Source organism: Heloderma suspectum, chromosome 5 (assembly GCF_057233095.1).
Source record: "Heloderma suspectum isolate Gila_16-S chromosome 5, 16-S_ref, whole genome shotgun sequence".
Classification (NCBI taxonomy): Eukaryota; Metazoa; Chordata; class Lepidosauria; order Squamata; family Helodermatidae; genus Heloderma; species Heloderma suspectum.
This window is the reverse complement of record NC_139462.1, coordinates 95,863,878-95,880,267: the sequence shown is the minus strand read 5'-3', so window position 1 is coordinate 95,880,267 and position 16,390 is coordinate 95,863,878. Positions and strand designations below refer to the sequence as shown.

General features: G+C 43.6%; 1 protein-coding gene across 1 annotated transcript in view; it reads left to right on the top strand.

Annotated features, from left to right (window-relative positions):
* Positions 1 to 1,511: 1,511 nt before the first annotated feature.
* The window catches only part of PDGFRA (platelet derived growth factor receptor alpha), a 55,284-nt gene continuing 40,405 nt past the window's right edge, over positions 1,512 to 16,390 (top strand). The window contains exons 1-4 of the mRNA XM_084856750.1: positions 1,512 to 1,644; positions 8,530 to 8,844; positions 14,282 to 14,548; positions 15,651 to 15,781. Coding sequence (XP_084712876.1) covers positions 1,512 to 1,644; positions 8,530 to 8,844; positions 14,282 to 14,548; positions 15,651 to 15,781 — 846 coding nt within the window. The remainder of the gene's footprint in view (positions 1,645 to 8,529; positions 8,845 to 14,281; positions 14,549 to 15,650; positions 15,782 to 16,390) is intronic.

Below are 16,390 nucleotides of genomic sequence, written 5' to 3'. Positions count from 1 at the left end.
TTTGGTCTATTTTCATAAGAAATTCCTGCAGCTTGAGGTTAACATTCTCAATGCTAAGAAAGGAATTTGGAGGAGAGCATCACTACATGGGTGCCGTGTTTGGAATAGGCTCATCAAGATCTGGCTGTCTCTTTTTGCTCTTTTCCTCCCTCCCAGTACTGATGGCTTCTAGAACTGCATGTAACCTTTTTTTTTTTACCTGGTTTGGTTCAAACTCTGCATTTAGAAAGTTGGCATTTTCCAAGACCCTCTGAGCATATTGTGAAAAGACTGGATTTGGGAACTGGGAGTGTCAGTGTATCATTTCTGGTTTCAGGGGGACAAAGAGATAGTGGGCATGACTCACAACAAGTTTAAAGTTTAAAGGCATGCCCTTAAAAACATTCAAGCTGCAGCCCTATGCACATTGACTAGCGAACAATTCCCATTCAACTAGGATGAGCTTGCATCCAACTTTACAGAAGGCAATCTGCTGTTCAGCGGACTGTTAGACCTGTGTTTGAAGGCATCTCCTATTTTAAAGGGCTGTCCAATCCAAGCCTAGTTTAAAGACCAAGAACCATAAGAAGAAGGAGCAGAGGCCTTGAAGCAGTGCTGCTCCAGGTTTTGGGGGGCCCTTGGACAAGACACCCTCAATGGGCCCCCTCCATCAGTGGGTCTGTTTTCTCACCACCAATGGTCACCAGCTGCTATTGCTCCTCATCCTCTTCCTCATCATTCCTACCACTTGCGTGCTTCATAGGCAGAAAGCCAGTGAGCAAAGAGGCCGTGGCATCTACTGCTTCTCCTTCTCACTACACCGTTGCCGGGCCCTGAGCAAGAGACAGGTGAATGAGCAGGTTACAATGATAAAGAGCAGGAGCAACTCCAGGGGGCTCTTGTCAGTGGGCCCATGCTGAGATGTGGGCCCTTGGCAGCTGCCCAGTCATGCCTACTGTTGATACTGGCCCTGCCCTGAAGTTGCCCATCAGTAGTTAGTACCTGGACAGCAGACTGAGCAGGCACACAGGTCACCTGGTCCCAGTCTTCCCCACTATTGTTTGATGTATTGCATTTTTATTTAAATTGTAGTCATTATTTCTAAATTACCATCTATACATACAGTTAACACATGCAAATTTTATGTAGATCCATATCCTCTTTTGTCCTTTTTACTGGTGGTGATTTCTTCTTCTTCAGTGATGTGTAAGTAAAGTGGCCTCCCTAGACTGAACTCAGAAGAAACCTGTTTCCTGAGTCCATCTGCATGAGATTGTGCTGTACGTTAAGGGCTTTTGTTGCAGCTACCCTTCCATACCCCAGAGTAACCAGACCTATATGGACTGATCTGATGCAGTCTAAAATACTTTGTGCTCTTGCCAAATGGCATCCCTGGTGAGTGGTAATATGGATCTGAATGTAAAGATGAACAGGCCAAAGTTGGAGGTGGCCAGGACTATTCGTCATTCCTGACAGCATAGAACCACTCCTGTCGGCCGTGCATATTTCTAAGGTGCTAATGTGCATTGCAGATGTACTGTTGTCATTTTCTATACATTCACTCACTAATCATGTCTTTTCTTTATTTCCTGCTCTGGTTTCAGCTGACCATCACCATGGGTTCTTCCCGAAGGACATTCCTTATCCTGGCCTGCCTCCTGACAGGTAATATTCATCTCCCTTTGAATTTGGTTGGCAAAGTTCAATATTCCTCAGTAGAGAGAGCACATGGCTTTATCCGGAGACCAGTTAAGCCAAAGCATTCTAAGCCAATTTACTCTTACTGATGACTTTTAAACATGAAAAGGCCATTAGAAATAGATACACATAGTTCTTAGAACATTGTGACAATCTGATTTCAAGCAAGTCTGGAGCCATGAAGTTGATTAGATTTCTCTCATCACACTCCCTTATTTCTTGTGCCCAGAAAGAGATTATGGGTACAAATCCTCAAGGGTGTTATGCAATCTCTATTCAGACCCAAAGACAAAAATAAACACAAGACCTGAACTACCTGGAATTTCATAAGCTTTGCTGGCCAAGGCAGGAGAGGTACCACCAGGATGGTTAAAGAAAAGGGAAGCTAACAACCAAAGTTTGGTCCAGGGGTTAGATTTGCGATCATGTCTAGGCTCTGGACCTGTGGACGGCATGTACTGGTGGTAGGTTTCAGGGGAGGGGGAGGGGCTGACCCTCTGTCTGCTGTGGGAAAAATGGTATAACATCGATTTTGCAGCTCGCAGCATAAAAAGAATGACACTTTGCAAAAATGAAATCAAAATGTAAAAATCTCTTTTTATTCTTATTAAAAATATGTGTCAGCAGGGGTGTACCTACTAAACACTTCCTTTGACAAATAATCAATGAGCATATAATTCTCCACATTGGGCCTTGCTGTTATATAGATTTTTAGAACGGGATAATTATGAGAATTTTTTTTTAAAGTTTAAATGGACAGAAAATCCACGTTTGGTAAACACTGTAAACTGTTCCCAAGAAAAGATGTGTGTGAATAAGTATTTCTGAATTCTTTAAAACTACTTGTAATAAATATTGCAATGGGGGGAAAGCCAGCTGAACACACATCTTGGTATGCCAAACCTGCTCCTAACGGAGCTGGCTCTGGAACACCTTAAGATCACGGACATATTTAACCTCCCTCCATGACTTCACTTGCCTGTCAAGTGCTGAATGGTGCCCTGTGAGGAGCCAGCAGTTGGAGGAGAGTTCAGGCTTGGTCAGCCTGGAATTGATGGAATTGATATAGCTCGCTGCACAATATAGTTGGTGTGCAGTGATGAGCTATATCCACCACTAGGTGACGGTAAGTTCTGGGTCTCCCTGCTCTGCCTTCCCTGGCTTCTTGTTTTGCAACTCAGCCTCTTCTCCAGAAAGACTGTTTTATGCTCTAAGGGGTTCATCACACAGGGGCAGAAATCCCTATCAATACTGGGGCTTTCTCCATCCGGTTTCATTGCAGGATTAGATCGACTCCTTCACACAGTTGTTTCTATCTCATTATATTCCATTTCTTACCTTTTCAGTGAAAAGTCATTACATGCACTGGGGGCATCATGAAATTTCCTCCCTGGTTCCTGCCCCTTTCTCTCCCCTTGCAGGTTACTGGTGGTTTGGTTGTGATTGACACACAATGGGTGGACAGCAACCTCCACTGAACTGCCTGAACCCTGCCCTCGCAGGCACTGGTTTCCAAGTGAACCGCTGGAATGCTGGCATGCCAGCATGCCGGCCGTTCTGTGTTGTCAGGAGCAAAAGTTGGTGCATTGCATTTGGTGATGGCATGGTGGCAATCTGGCATGGTGGCAAGCCAGCAGGTCAGTATACCAACATACCCATCACGCAAAGTCACTGTCATCGTCATCATGACCGCACCCCCAACAACCCCAAACAAAGCGGGTTTTTCACACTACGGGAGAAGTACACGGGCAGGCCAAGGCACTCCTGTTGCGCAGGCTGAAAAAATACTGGGGAAATGGGGGGGAAATCACTGGAGGATTACAACATCGTGTAGTGAACCCACAAACTTCCGTGAGTGGCCAATCATGAATGTGCAATACATTGCAGGTGTAGAGATGCCCTAGTTCAGCACAAGGCAAGAAACAAACTTCATTAGGGGTGGGAAAAAACAGAGTGAGGAAATCAGAGAGAGAAACTGCAGGGTGGTGGGATGGGAGTTAAAGCCTGAAGCAGTGAGGAAGAATAGCACAAGAAAAAATAGGAAGCATAGTGGGAGGAGAAGGAGATAAACGTTAGTTTCTGATCTTAATACAAGTTATATCTTTCCATTTCCCAACGAAAGGAAGCAGCACTGACAAAAATGGTGGGTAGGCCAGGCCTATCCTGGAACAGTGGTGGGTTGGGTCAGCCTACCTGGACATGTCTCCATGACAACAGAAGGAGAAGGAAGGAGTAGCTTACCCACATTTTTCAAGGAGCCAGCTTTGCTCTGCGCAGGGCTCCATGAGCAAATGTATCGCAGCCGCTTCACAAAACATACTTCCGGGTGGAGAGGAGAGTTGGAGTGAATGCCATCTGACTGGCAGGGGCTGCTCAACCAATAAGAGAGGCTTCCCCCCTCTCCCGCCCTTCTCCTTTCCCCTGAAGCTCCAGATGCACCTGCATTCCAGGAGAAAGCCTCATTGAGCACAATGGGACCTACCTCCGAGTAGACACACATATGCTTGTGCTGGGAAAGACGGGGCGGGGGAGAACACAGGGATGGTAAACTAGCCCCCTTAATAACCTAATCCTGCGCAGGATCTCTATAACAAAGGTGTGAAGTAGTTACTTCCTAAGGCAATAAACCAAACAATGGATAACTGGAGCCTGAAGATCATGCTTTAGAGCATTTAGGGAATTTGTACTTTAAACTGTGCCATTTCAATTGAGGGACATCTCTGTAAATTCTGATCTGGGCATTCAGGGACAAGCCTTACTGAGCACAATGGGAGTTACCTCCGTGTAGACACACATATGCTTGTGGGGGGGCGGGGGGAGAGAACACAGGGATGGAAACCAGCCCTCCTTTCTAACCTGATGCTGCAAAGGACCTCTATAACGAAGTTGTGAAGTAGTGTGAGCTTCAACGGGGAATTTGGAAAAACTCGCTGAACTCGAACATCGTATGTTCGTCCATCCCTAGGTTTATGATGAATTTTCTGGGTTTTTATCTTGTTTTTACTGTTGCAGTTTTTAAATTATTTTATGGTACGCTGCTTTGGATATTTTTAAATATAAGCAATATATAAATCTTTATGAATGAATGAATGAACGAACGAATGATTGCAAATGTAAGCAGACAATGGTTAAATTTGCCTGCAGAAGCCAAAGCAATAATGGTCTAGAAGTAAGAGCTATAATGGAGGTTTCATGACCACAAAAAGAAATAGTTGTTCCAGAATTAAACAACTTCAAAGAATTATGCTTGACTATATAACCCAGCACATCTTTTGCTTCTCTCCTCTGTTTTAACTATGGTCACCCTCATTAAAAGACAGAGGGAAAGAGGGCAAGATCAAGCCAAAGTTAATTACTTTGTCTAGCAGTACAATCCTATGCATGTCTACTCAGCGGTAAGGCCCACTGAGTTCAATGGGACTTACTCCCCGGTGTATTAAGGATTGCAGCTTTAGGCCCATTGATTTTAATGGGGACTTAAATATGAGCTATCCATGTTCACTCAGATGTACAGCCCAATTAGTTCAATGGGGGTTTGTTCTACACAGTTCCCTTGCGATAATTCCGATTGAACTCAATGGGACTTACTTCTGGTTAGACATGCATAGGATAGCACTTTAAATCTTAACTTTGGCGTAATCGTGTCCATATTTATTTAAACGCACCTGGCTTTTAATTACCAGTTACTGTTTCGTGCCTTTCTTGAGATTAAAGACACGTGTTATATCAATACTTCCTCTGTAAAAAGAAATGTCCCTGGGGGTTCAGTGGTAGCTAACCCTGTAGAGCAGTGGTCCCCAAACCTTTTCGGGACCAGGGACAGGTCCGTGGAAGACAATTTTTCCACAGACCGGGGGGGGGGATGGGACCAGGTCGCAGTAGGGGTGTGGGAACCCCCCTTACCTTGGGTCCGCGGTGGGGCACCTGTCCCCCCCCCCGGAATCCTCGTCGGCCCTGGACTCGCTGCGGAGCTGCTGGCCGGCTCCGGTCGGGGGAGGACCTCTGGCCGCTGGGACGCAAATGGCATTTGCTATGCAAATGCGTAGTGGACGCCATTTACGTCCCTGTTCTTTGCAGTAATCAGCTATTACTGCAATGAACAGGGCCGGAGCCAGCCAGCAGCTTTGCGAACCTGCCGCAGAGCGGAGCCAGCCAGGGCCAGTGAGGATTCCGGGGCGGGGGGGAGGGACGGATCTCCTCCCCCCCACGGACCCAAGGTAAGGGGAGTTCCCACACCCCTACTGCAGCCCGGTCCCTAACAGGCCATGGACCAGTACCAGTCTGCGGACCAGGGGTTGGGGACCCCTGCTGTAGAGAGACACAGATTTGAGGGGTGAGAAGAAGCTCTCAATATGTCACAGACTCTCCATCTATCCCTGCTCTCCACACTCTACTAATTATTTACACAAGTTCAGTTTAGTCCCAGTTGATATGAGGGAAATTACTTTGGTTGCTTTCCTTGACCTCAGGTATGGCAAAAATAATAATATTTATAATCATTCCATGATTTGGAATTTGTTTTCAGTGTTACGTATCTGTTAAAAGATTAGTACTTCGTTCATTTACACAGCATAAATTGTTTCATGTTTGACTGGGGCCGTGTTTCCACAACAACAGAAGGAGAAGCTAATGGAGGAGTACCAGATTTTTAAAAGGAATCAGCTTTGCTGCGAGCAGGGCTCCATGAGCAGATTCTCTGGACCAGTAAAAACAGTTTCACAGAACATACTTCTGGGTGGGGGTGGGGGTTGGAGTGAATATCATCTGACAGGCAGGGGCTGCTCAACCAATAAGAGAGGCTTCCCCCCCCCAGCTCCCCCCCTTTTTTCCTTTCCTCTAAAGCTCCAGTTGTACCTGCATTTCAGGAACAAGCCTCACTGACCACAATGGGAGTTACTTCTGAATAGACTCACATATGTTTGTGCTGGGAAATGGGAAACACCTTTTGTCTCAATAAAAACCATTCCTTCTCTCTCTCCCTCCCTCCCTGCACCTGCATTAAGTACTTTCTTAGCAATAGTCATTAAAAGAACAGAGTGTTCTCCCTGCCAAACAATCTCCTTCTCTCCCCACCCCCCACACATTACTTACTTCTTTAAAGAAACAATCGTTAGAGGAGAAGCACAGTGTTCTAGCTGCTGTGCTGAATCAATCGAATCTTCAACATTAAGGCTCCAAAATACATTATTTTGATTCATGGGAATCTCAGTGACACCCTGTTGCATGCATTTTGGGGACAAGCCTCATTGAGCACAATGGGAATTACTTCTGAGTAGACACATATATGCTTGTGCTGGGAAAAGGGGCTAGACACAAAGACAGAAACCAGCCCTTATTTTAATTCGCAGGATTTCATTGACCACAATGGGAATTACTTCTGAGGAAATGCTAATGGGTTTGTTGTGGGAAAGAGCAGTAAACACAATGGCTTTCTTCACACAGAGCTTTTATCTGTGATTGAGAGTGCTCCTTCACAGAAGTTTATGGGCTCTTTACATAATGCCATGACCTTCCAGGGCATCGCCTGCACTAAATGAATGCCCTTTGTTCCATTTTTAAATAGATCGCAGATAACGAGCTGTCAAATTACCCCATTGTGTTCCACTTGAGTTCCCTCTGTGAAAAGAGGAAAAGTGGCAAGAAGAGGAGTGAGATCAGTGAAAGATAATGGAAGACTCAGATATGGGGAGAAGGAGGGGGAAAGGGGAGAGGGGAAAGGAAGTACATGAAAAAGGGAGTTGTTGTAATCCTGCATTTAAAACAGAATCAGAAAGCCCCATTTTAAATGCAGGATTTTAGGATGGTGTAGAGATGCCCAAAGACAGAAACCAGCCCCCATTTAAACCCACAGGATCTCTATAATGAAGGGTTGAAGTGGTTTCTTCCTAAGGCAATAAACCAAGCAACAGAGAATCAGAGCCTTGAGATCACGCTTTACAGACTTTGTACTTTAAACTGTGCGATTTCAATTGCGAGGGATCTCTGTAATTTCTGATGTGTGCATTCGGGGGACAAGTCTCACTGAGCACACACAATGGGAGCTACTTCCGAGTAGACGTTAATTGGTTCGTACTGGGAAACACAGGGGTGGGAGACAGGAAACACCCCTTGATGGGAGTCAAGGTTAAAGGCACATCCCTGGGCAGGGCTAGCATACCCGAACTAAATGCAGGGTTGGGGCACACAGCAACTATAATCTGACTTAAGGAAAAGAATTGGACTTTAAGCAGTCTCCGGAAATCCGTTTTTTCCCTGATAAGCTCCGAGACGGCTGCTGGATGGCCATGACATCATGTATCCCTAATGACCTCAACACGCAGCAGGCTCGGAGTAAATCGCTGATGGTGACATCCCCCTGGGCCTACCCTGAAATTGACCCTTGGTTTGGTCCACCCGTGGCCTTGTATATATGAGAAGAACTCTGCCCATTATACCCCCATGAGTGAGGCTATCTGCTTGTTATGCAAGGACTCACTTGCCCACACACTTTCCCACCACCTTGTGGGCCTCTTGGTAGCCAAATAACGTGATGTGTGTGTGTTTTAAAGAACTCATCTTTAGAAGAATCCATGTGGCTGAATCATACACAAGGAGTCACGTTAAAATGAGTCAATCACAGAGAGTCTTTAATCTAGATCTCATGGTCGCCAGCTAGGTTCCCCATCTGTGCTGCCTGGCATCTCTTAATTGGAAATGTGGTGTTCTGCCTTAAATGCATGTGGAACCCACAGACAGAAGTGTTGCCTCTCCATGGAAATGGCCAGTGTTCAAAATGAGCTGACAATCATTTCCTCCAAAATGATGAGGTTAAAATGTTCCTCCTGGTAACGTGTTGCACTTTTCTTTTCACAGGGCCATGTCTAGCTTCTTGCCAGTCTTCGCTTCCCATAATTCTTCCCAAGAAAGATGAAATGGTGGTGCAGCTGAATTCTCCCTTCATCCTGATGTGTTCTGGAGACAGCGAAGTAAGCTGGCAACATCCAGTAGCTGAAGGCAACCACACTGTAGACATCAGGAGTGAAGAGAACAACAGTGGCCTTTTTGTGGCTGTGCTTAAAGTGGCAAATGCTTCTGCTTCTCACACTGGGTTGTATACATGTTACTACAACCATTCTCAAGAGGAAGATGGTGAGGTTGAGGGGAAGGATATCTACATCTATGTCCCAGGTGAGTTGATTTATTTCATTGTATATATGGCAGACTACCATGAGGGGTCTTGGATGGAGAGATGGTGGAGAAACTCAGCATTATGGTCTTGGTTCTTCTAGCAGATCAAAATTCACAATTTTAAGAACTATGGGCAGAATCCAACTAGTTCCCTCCACCGCTAAAAGGTTGCCATCAGCTGAATGGGGAGAGGCAATTTTCTGTGATTCCCCCTCCTCCCTACATTCCCCTGCACCTTCCAAAAGTTGCTCTGAACCCTCCAGAGAAGATTGGGGGGCACAGGGGCATGCAGGGAGGAGAGCCACTCACTGAAAATTGTCCCCTCCCCCTTCCGCTAAAGGAATCCTTCCGTCAGCAGAAGAAACTAGTTAGATTCCACCCTATACAAAAATGCAATTCAAAGCCCTTTCTAGGCCTGAATTTTCAAGCCTTATCTGACCCCATGTCTCAGTCAAAATGAAAGCCAGACTAACTCAGATGTGATTAGTCCAAAGCTGACTTGTTTTGAAGGACAGTGACTTTACACTTTTCTAGCATCAAGACCTTTTCCATTTCACTTTTGTGTGTGTATGTATATATTGCAGTTGATTCTGGACAATTTTCAGTTCACACTGCCAAGAATCTGCTGGGTCTTACTATCATTCTGGGTGTACCCTATAGAATACCCAACCCTCCTTTGTGGCTGCACCTCTTAGGGGAAGATTGAAAGTAGTATTGGGTAAATCATCTTCCTGGGAACCTTGTCTGTCATCACTGGGGGCATTTCTACATGAGGCTTTTATTGCATGCTCGTGACTGTCCACTCATGGAAGTTCGCAGTCCTTTACGCGATGTCATCAACCTCCAGGACATCTCCTGCGCCTTTCCCCTTTATCCCACTTTCAAATAGATTGTAGATAAGCTGTAACAAACCTTAATGATGCCATATTGGCAGTGTGACATGCTGCTGTTGTGCTATAATTCAGCCACTAGATAGCACTGTTTCATTGAACATATAAAGCATTGCTGAAAAGGGAAGTTTTTAATTCCAAATCATATGTTCGCCATCTAAAGGAGCCCATCATAAACCCACAAAGATTCCAGAAGAAGAAAAGCCTGGTAAGGATATGCGATTTTTTCTCAATGTAGAGAAGCCCTAATACTGAGGGACCTCAATAAGCTTCCAAGGAATCCACTGGGTTCCCTGGAATACAGTGCAAAGACCATGGCCATTGATGGTTTTAAATGAGAGAATCCATCTTGAGTTCTTTCAGAATATCTTTATTAGTGGTATTCACTTAATTTTTAGGGTGTTTTTTTTTTGTTAGTTTTAGTTTCTAAAGGCCCCCTTAGTTTAATTTCATCATTTCATTTACATTAGTTTCATTCCACATAATTTATTGTCACATTTGTTTTAGTTTTATATTCATTTTTATATTGATTTTAATGGAGACCAAACCTGTCTTCTAATGCCCATACCCTTGGTGTAATCCCTCCCAAATTGCACAAAATTTGCAAGCTTCCTACTACTCCATTATGGCATCATACCTGCCAAAATACATACAGGTTTGCCAAATTATGCCATTTTATAGGCAATTTGAAAAGACCCACATTCTATACGTTTCCCGTTGTTTTAAAGGGGAGATCGAGCTGCATTTCTCCTGTACCTAACTAACGCATTTTCCATACAAATGTCATTAAAGTTGTGGGCATTTAACAGACTACCACTAGCCCTCAAGGCCTCAGACCAGCCAAATTTCAGACAGATCAGACAAAGCATTCTATTGGATTGCTGGAGACTTCTTGCAGAGTTTGAACTAATGTTTCTTTGCCTCAGATTGAAGAGTTGGCAATGCATGTCTCTCAGTTTCACAACTCTCTCAATTGTCCCCTCACCTTGAGTCATGATTGATTGACATGACAGACAGAGATACCTAAAGCTTGATCCTCTCATGCAGAGCACCTGTCTTTATAAAATCATAGGGTAAATCCATACTGCAGTTTGTACCGTTGCTTAATGGAGTAGTTATACCCTGACTTATTAACCCACCAATATGGCATTTCTACTTGTCCTGAGGTAACTACACCTTGTTTGAGATTTTCCCCATGGACCAAAGAACAAGCTGCCAGAGTTACAGATCTTAAATTGTTTATTTTTGTTCTTCGTTATCTAATTAAAATGTCTCTTTCCATCATGAACAATATATATTTGAAGGAAGCCATAAATTTCTCTGTAAGAATTTTGAAAGCACAGGTGGAAACCATTTTCTTTATTAAAAGCAGAAAGCTTTTAAAGTCCATACACTGAATCACATAAAGGAGCGGGTGGCAGGGAGGAAGGGTGAGCTATGAGAACCCCCTTTATGGGGGAAAGCAAATACACTGAGTTCATGGAATGCAAGTTTATATGCTGCTATGTTTGAGTGATTGTTACAAGGTCTCGCAGTGTGCATTACAAATTCTTTTGTTGGCTGGGTTCTGACTTCCACATACTCAGTTTTTTCCCTATCAAACTTGATAGAAGACATCCCAACCTTGCAGCAGAAAGTCTTTATTTTTACAAGATAGGATGTAATACTGTAAGAACTGGATTTTTAAACATAAGACTGTTTTACTACAAAAGTCTGAAAGACTGTGGCCTGTGGTTTCTTCCTCTTTAGACTCTTAATTTGAATTGCCTATTAACAAGGCGATTGTTAATAGGCAATTAACAACCGTGCACTGGAAGAAAAATAAATACATATATTCTGTGATGATGTATTTCCCCCCCAATTCTGTGACAAGAAAAGCTGGATTCTGTCACCTGTATGAATTACTGAAACTGAGTAAAGCTGAATAATTTATCTTAATTTACACACTGAATTCTGCAGTTTTACTATTTGCTCAATGTGTTCCCTTTCTGGGAAGAGGCAAACAGCTCTACACGGGCAGCTCCTGAGCAAACATTTTCAAACTTTGGGCTCGAATTTGGGGGATGAGTGAAAGGGTGGTTGATCCCCCCCTTTCAATTTGGGGGCAGAGGGTAGGGGAATGTGTGTTTGGGAGGGTAAAACATGCAGCTGCCAGAGGTCCCTCTGGTAGTTGCTAGCCACCATTTTCCTTTCCCAAAAGCCTCTGGGAGTCAGGCTGCATGATGATATATTGCCTCACATAGTGTCTTTGCTCGGGGCATTGGGGAAAGGAAAATAGTGCCAGGACCAGCTCCAGGAGGCAGCTACCCCTCAAAAATGTAGCCCCCACCACAAAACGGGCTAAAATGCCCAACAAATTCACAGACAGGAGGCATTTCCACTCAGCCTTAGCACAGGGCACTAAAGCTCTGCCTTCAGGCACTGACTGGAAATCTAATTCAGCACCTCCTCTGGCTTTTGAGGCATTTCCTACATACTTTCAAATATGCTTCTAAAGCCATTGGCTGGATACTCTAGGAAACAGGATACTGGACTAGGGGGAATGTTGATCTGTTCCAGAAAAGCAGTTCTTATGTTCTTATGGCTTTGGTATCCCCATTCAGCTGCTTCATGACTGGCGGAAACAGTATTATGCAAATACTAAAACTTTGTGCAGCAAAAATATAAGAATGGGTGCACATTTGCAAACTTAAGGCCCAAAAAGGAATAAAGTGGAATTCTCCAGCCTATATTACATTTTCTAGCATTTTTGTGCTCCTCTGGAATTTCAGAATGCACACCGTTTTCCAAATGATGCCTGTGATCTGGAACTGAAAACATCAACTACTGCTGTGTTTGGAAAACACATACAATTTTTAGAAGAGACACATTTTTTTTCATCCTTTCCTAGCTTGAAGAATGTGTTTCTCCCTCCTGCATTGCCCATGTCCAAATGCTCACATTTTTGCCCTCTAAAAATGCCACACCCAGTGTTTTCTATTGCAGGAGAGGCCTCACTCCAAAAATTGAGTCCAGATGTGATTCTCTTTGGTGGTACAGATGGAGAGAAGCCATTCACAATATGTATCATTAAGGTGGCACCAGTTTGTGGGAACACATCTACCATATTATTGGATTTTTAAACACACACACAAAAGATTGACATATTGGCCTGGTTCACACAAAACGCTAACCCATGGTTTATTTAACCCATGGTTTGTGGCCCTACTCAAGGTTTGTCTGGCAGATGATCAAACAAAATTGTGCTTCCCCATCTTACACATATTTTTACCACCACAGTCACAAGGTGACAAGAAAAAGGGCGTTAAAGACAAAAAGGCACTTTTAACATCAGTTATGAAAGCTGCAATTTAAATCTGCTCTTCTGGGATTTTATTTTTAAAGTGTGACTGATCAGATGACAGCATATTTATTTTCTCTTTGTGTGCTACATTATAGTATTCTCTTTGTCTGCTACATGATAATATTTTGGGCTATTGCTTACTGGTCAGGTGACTAAAGGAAAAGCAGGACAGAGTTCTTGTACCATTTAATAGATGTGTAAGAGGGAATTTTGTCAGGTGTAGCTTCCCATACAGAGAAAGATGAGAAAAGCAGCATTTAAACCACATTTGGTGCATAAAAATCATTTGCTGCTTCTGCTACTAGTTTGTGTGCGTGTGCTTCATTGAACATTGTATGTTCATGTTTTTGTAATATTGTAAGGCACCTTGTGATGGCCGTGCACCCTGAAAGATGGGGTTTAGATCTTTTAAATAATAAATAAATAAACCCATGTAAGCTTACTCAGAAGTAAGCAAGCCCCACTATTTTCAATGGAGCTTATTCTCTAGTAAGTGTGTTGAGAACTGCAGCCCTAAAATGATAAAGGTTGGCAATTCGAACCCTGTGCATATGAAGAGTAGGGTGTGGAGTTGCTTTGTCACACCACTGTTATAACATGGCCGAGCGATTCCAGTGGCCCTCCTCCTAGGCCCCCTGTAGATTCATCTGGAAGCTCATTCTTCCAGAAGTCTTTCTGCATGGTGCTCTGTTCCTGTTTTCCCTTGAGAGAAGCCTGTGTGCCAGGGCCAATCCAAGGCATTTTGGTGCCTGAGGCGAAGGACAAGATGGCACCCCCCACACACACACCATTTCATGTACAGAAGCTGGATGGACTAGCAGTTGAATCTTATTTCAACAGCATCCACTACATCTGAAGGCAGCAGGCTAGCTTAGGGGAGTGGTGGGCAAGCTTTGTTGCACCCCCAGCTCTGTCCTCCAACACCCTGCAGCGTCCCCAGCATCTGCCCCCTGAGGCAGCTGCCTCACTTTACCTAATGGTAAGACCAGCCCTGGTGTGTGCCAAAGACCTGGGGAAGAATTAGCTGCTAGGTGCTTCTAGGCGAGGATTGTAAGGGCCTCACATGACTGCGTTCAGGATGGCAGCAGCTTGCCTGGACAAAGGAGGATTAAAATGGATGTCCGTGGGAGCTGTTTCATACTGAAAACACTTGCATGTACTCCTCTAACTCTGTTGATGAATTAAAGCATCTTATTCTTAACAGATCCAGCTGTCCCCTTTGTTCCTACATCCCCGGAAGATTTGTTTATTGTCATAACTGAGGAAGACTGGTCCTCCATCATCCCTTGCCGTACAAGCGACCCTGATGCTCAAGTAACGTTAGTGAACAGTGAGGGGAAAGTTGTGTACGCCTATTATGACAACAGACAGGGCTTCCTTGGAAACTTCTCTGCAGGCTCCTATAAGTGCAAGACCACTGTTAAGGCAGTGGAGTTCCTGACTAGTGAATTTGTCATCTATTTTTACAAAGGTACGTGTCTTTACATACTTTCTCAGTGGAAGGGACAAATAATGAAACTGAATCTCTTTGCGTGCTCGGGAGGATGTAATTGTTGATATGCTAGGGTAAGGTCAAAAAGCGGTAGAGATTTGGAAAAGGCCCCTCTGGAGTAGGGATGGATGAATTTGACAGTTTTGCTTTCTCCCAAATTCATTTTTTAAACATCTCAAGTTCTTTCTAATCTGTTTATGAAGACATTCATGCAGTTTGGTAAGTTCTGAAAAGAAGAAGAACCAAACTAAATTGTCACCCATTTGCATCACCCAAAGTCAATAGGTATAGCTATTTCCAGAATGGAAAGGACCATGTTATACATGTCAGCTGTATAGTTGGTAAAGATGAGGAGCCTATCAGAAAAAAAGAGAGGGGACAACTCTATTTCAGCACCAGAATCAGACATGGCTAAATACACAGGGAGTATGTAACTTTTAAGAGCTAAGCATTGTCTGGATGGATTTATGTTATGCTTTCTCCCACATTCTGCTTTCTCCCATGTTCAATATTTTGAAAATCTCAAATTCCTCCATCCTATTTAAGAAGATATTTGCAAATTTTTGTATGTTCTTATTAAAAAGCAACTGAAAAAACTTCTCACCCATCCCTACTCAGGAGCTCTGGAGCTTTTAGCCTGTTACTCTTAAAGAAATGTGTTGAGCATAGATAGATCCGATCCTCCTGCGGCCTGTGATGTGACTTTACCACTCAGTGATTCCTTATTGTGAGAGTTACATTTGGCAAAGCCACAGCTGTTTGCAACATGGTGTGAAGTTAAGGAGTTTAAGAGGTACCAGAACAGGCCAGACTTTGCAAAGTGAGCAAGGGTGGATAAGATAACTTTTCAAAAAGGAAAATAAATGTAGGATATCCCTCATAAGGTGGAAGACCTAACAGGAATCATCTCAAATGCTGAACACTGGTTTCTGAAAGTCCCATGGTATATTTTGATAGACCTATTCCAGTGTCTTAGTGTAGAGGCTCCCCTCAACAGTCACTGAGGGGAAGTTGTTCAAAAGAATCTATATAATGTGTACGATGTTTCTTAAATGTGTTATTTTTCTATTTCTTCCTCCAGCTACTTCAAATCTTCATGTTGAGATTGAGTCCCTCAAGACGGTGTATAAAACAGGAGAAACCATTGTTGTAACTTGTGTGGTCTTGGATAATGAAGTAGTGAACTTACAGTGGAATTATCCAGGGAAAATGGTAAATACCTACCTTTGTTGCTGAATAAATGACCGGAGAAGACCGTGGGTGGGGTTTTAGTGGTTTGGTGTTTTTTTGTTTTGTTTTTTGTTTTAAAAATTGGAATAAAGACAGATGAAGAGAGACCAGTTTCTTGTGTTAACTTGCTATCAAGAATCAAGACTTTATTGTTAATAAACATGCAGAGCTTTACAAGATGTTACAAGGAGATGGGTAACATATGAGGTTGACAGGAAGTTGGACTTCAGTTATAGAGTAATAACAATCCCTTGAGCCTGGAAAACTTAATGGAACAAAAACAGAGCATTTGTGGAGTTGCCCACATGTTACACTTTCATTGATGAGAGAGTATGACTGTCTACAAATGACTTCAAGTCATAATCTAAAGGGCTGATTTCTCTGTCAGGCACAGTACACCAGCATGAACTCGGAGCAAATGTGCCACAACAGCTTAAAGTGTTGGACAAGACCAGGGAGATCTGGGTTCAACTCGCCACTTGTGCACAAACCTCCCTAGTTAGCATTGGGCTCTTAGCTTATTCCTGCCTCACACAGTTGTTGCAAGGATAAAGAGGGATACACCCAGGCACTCCCTGGTGTCCCCAAGGT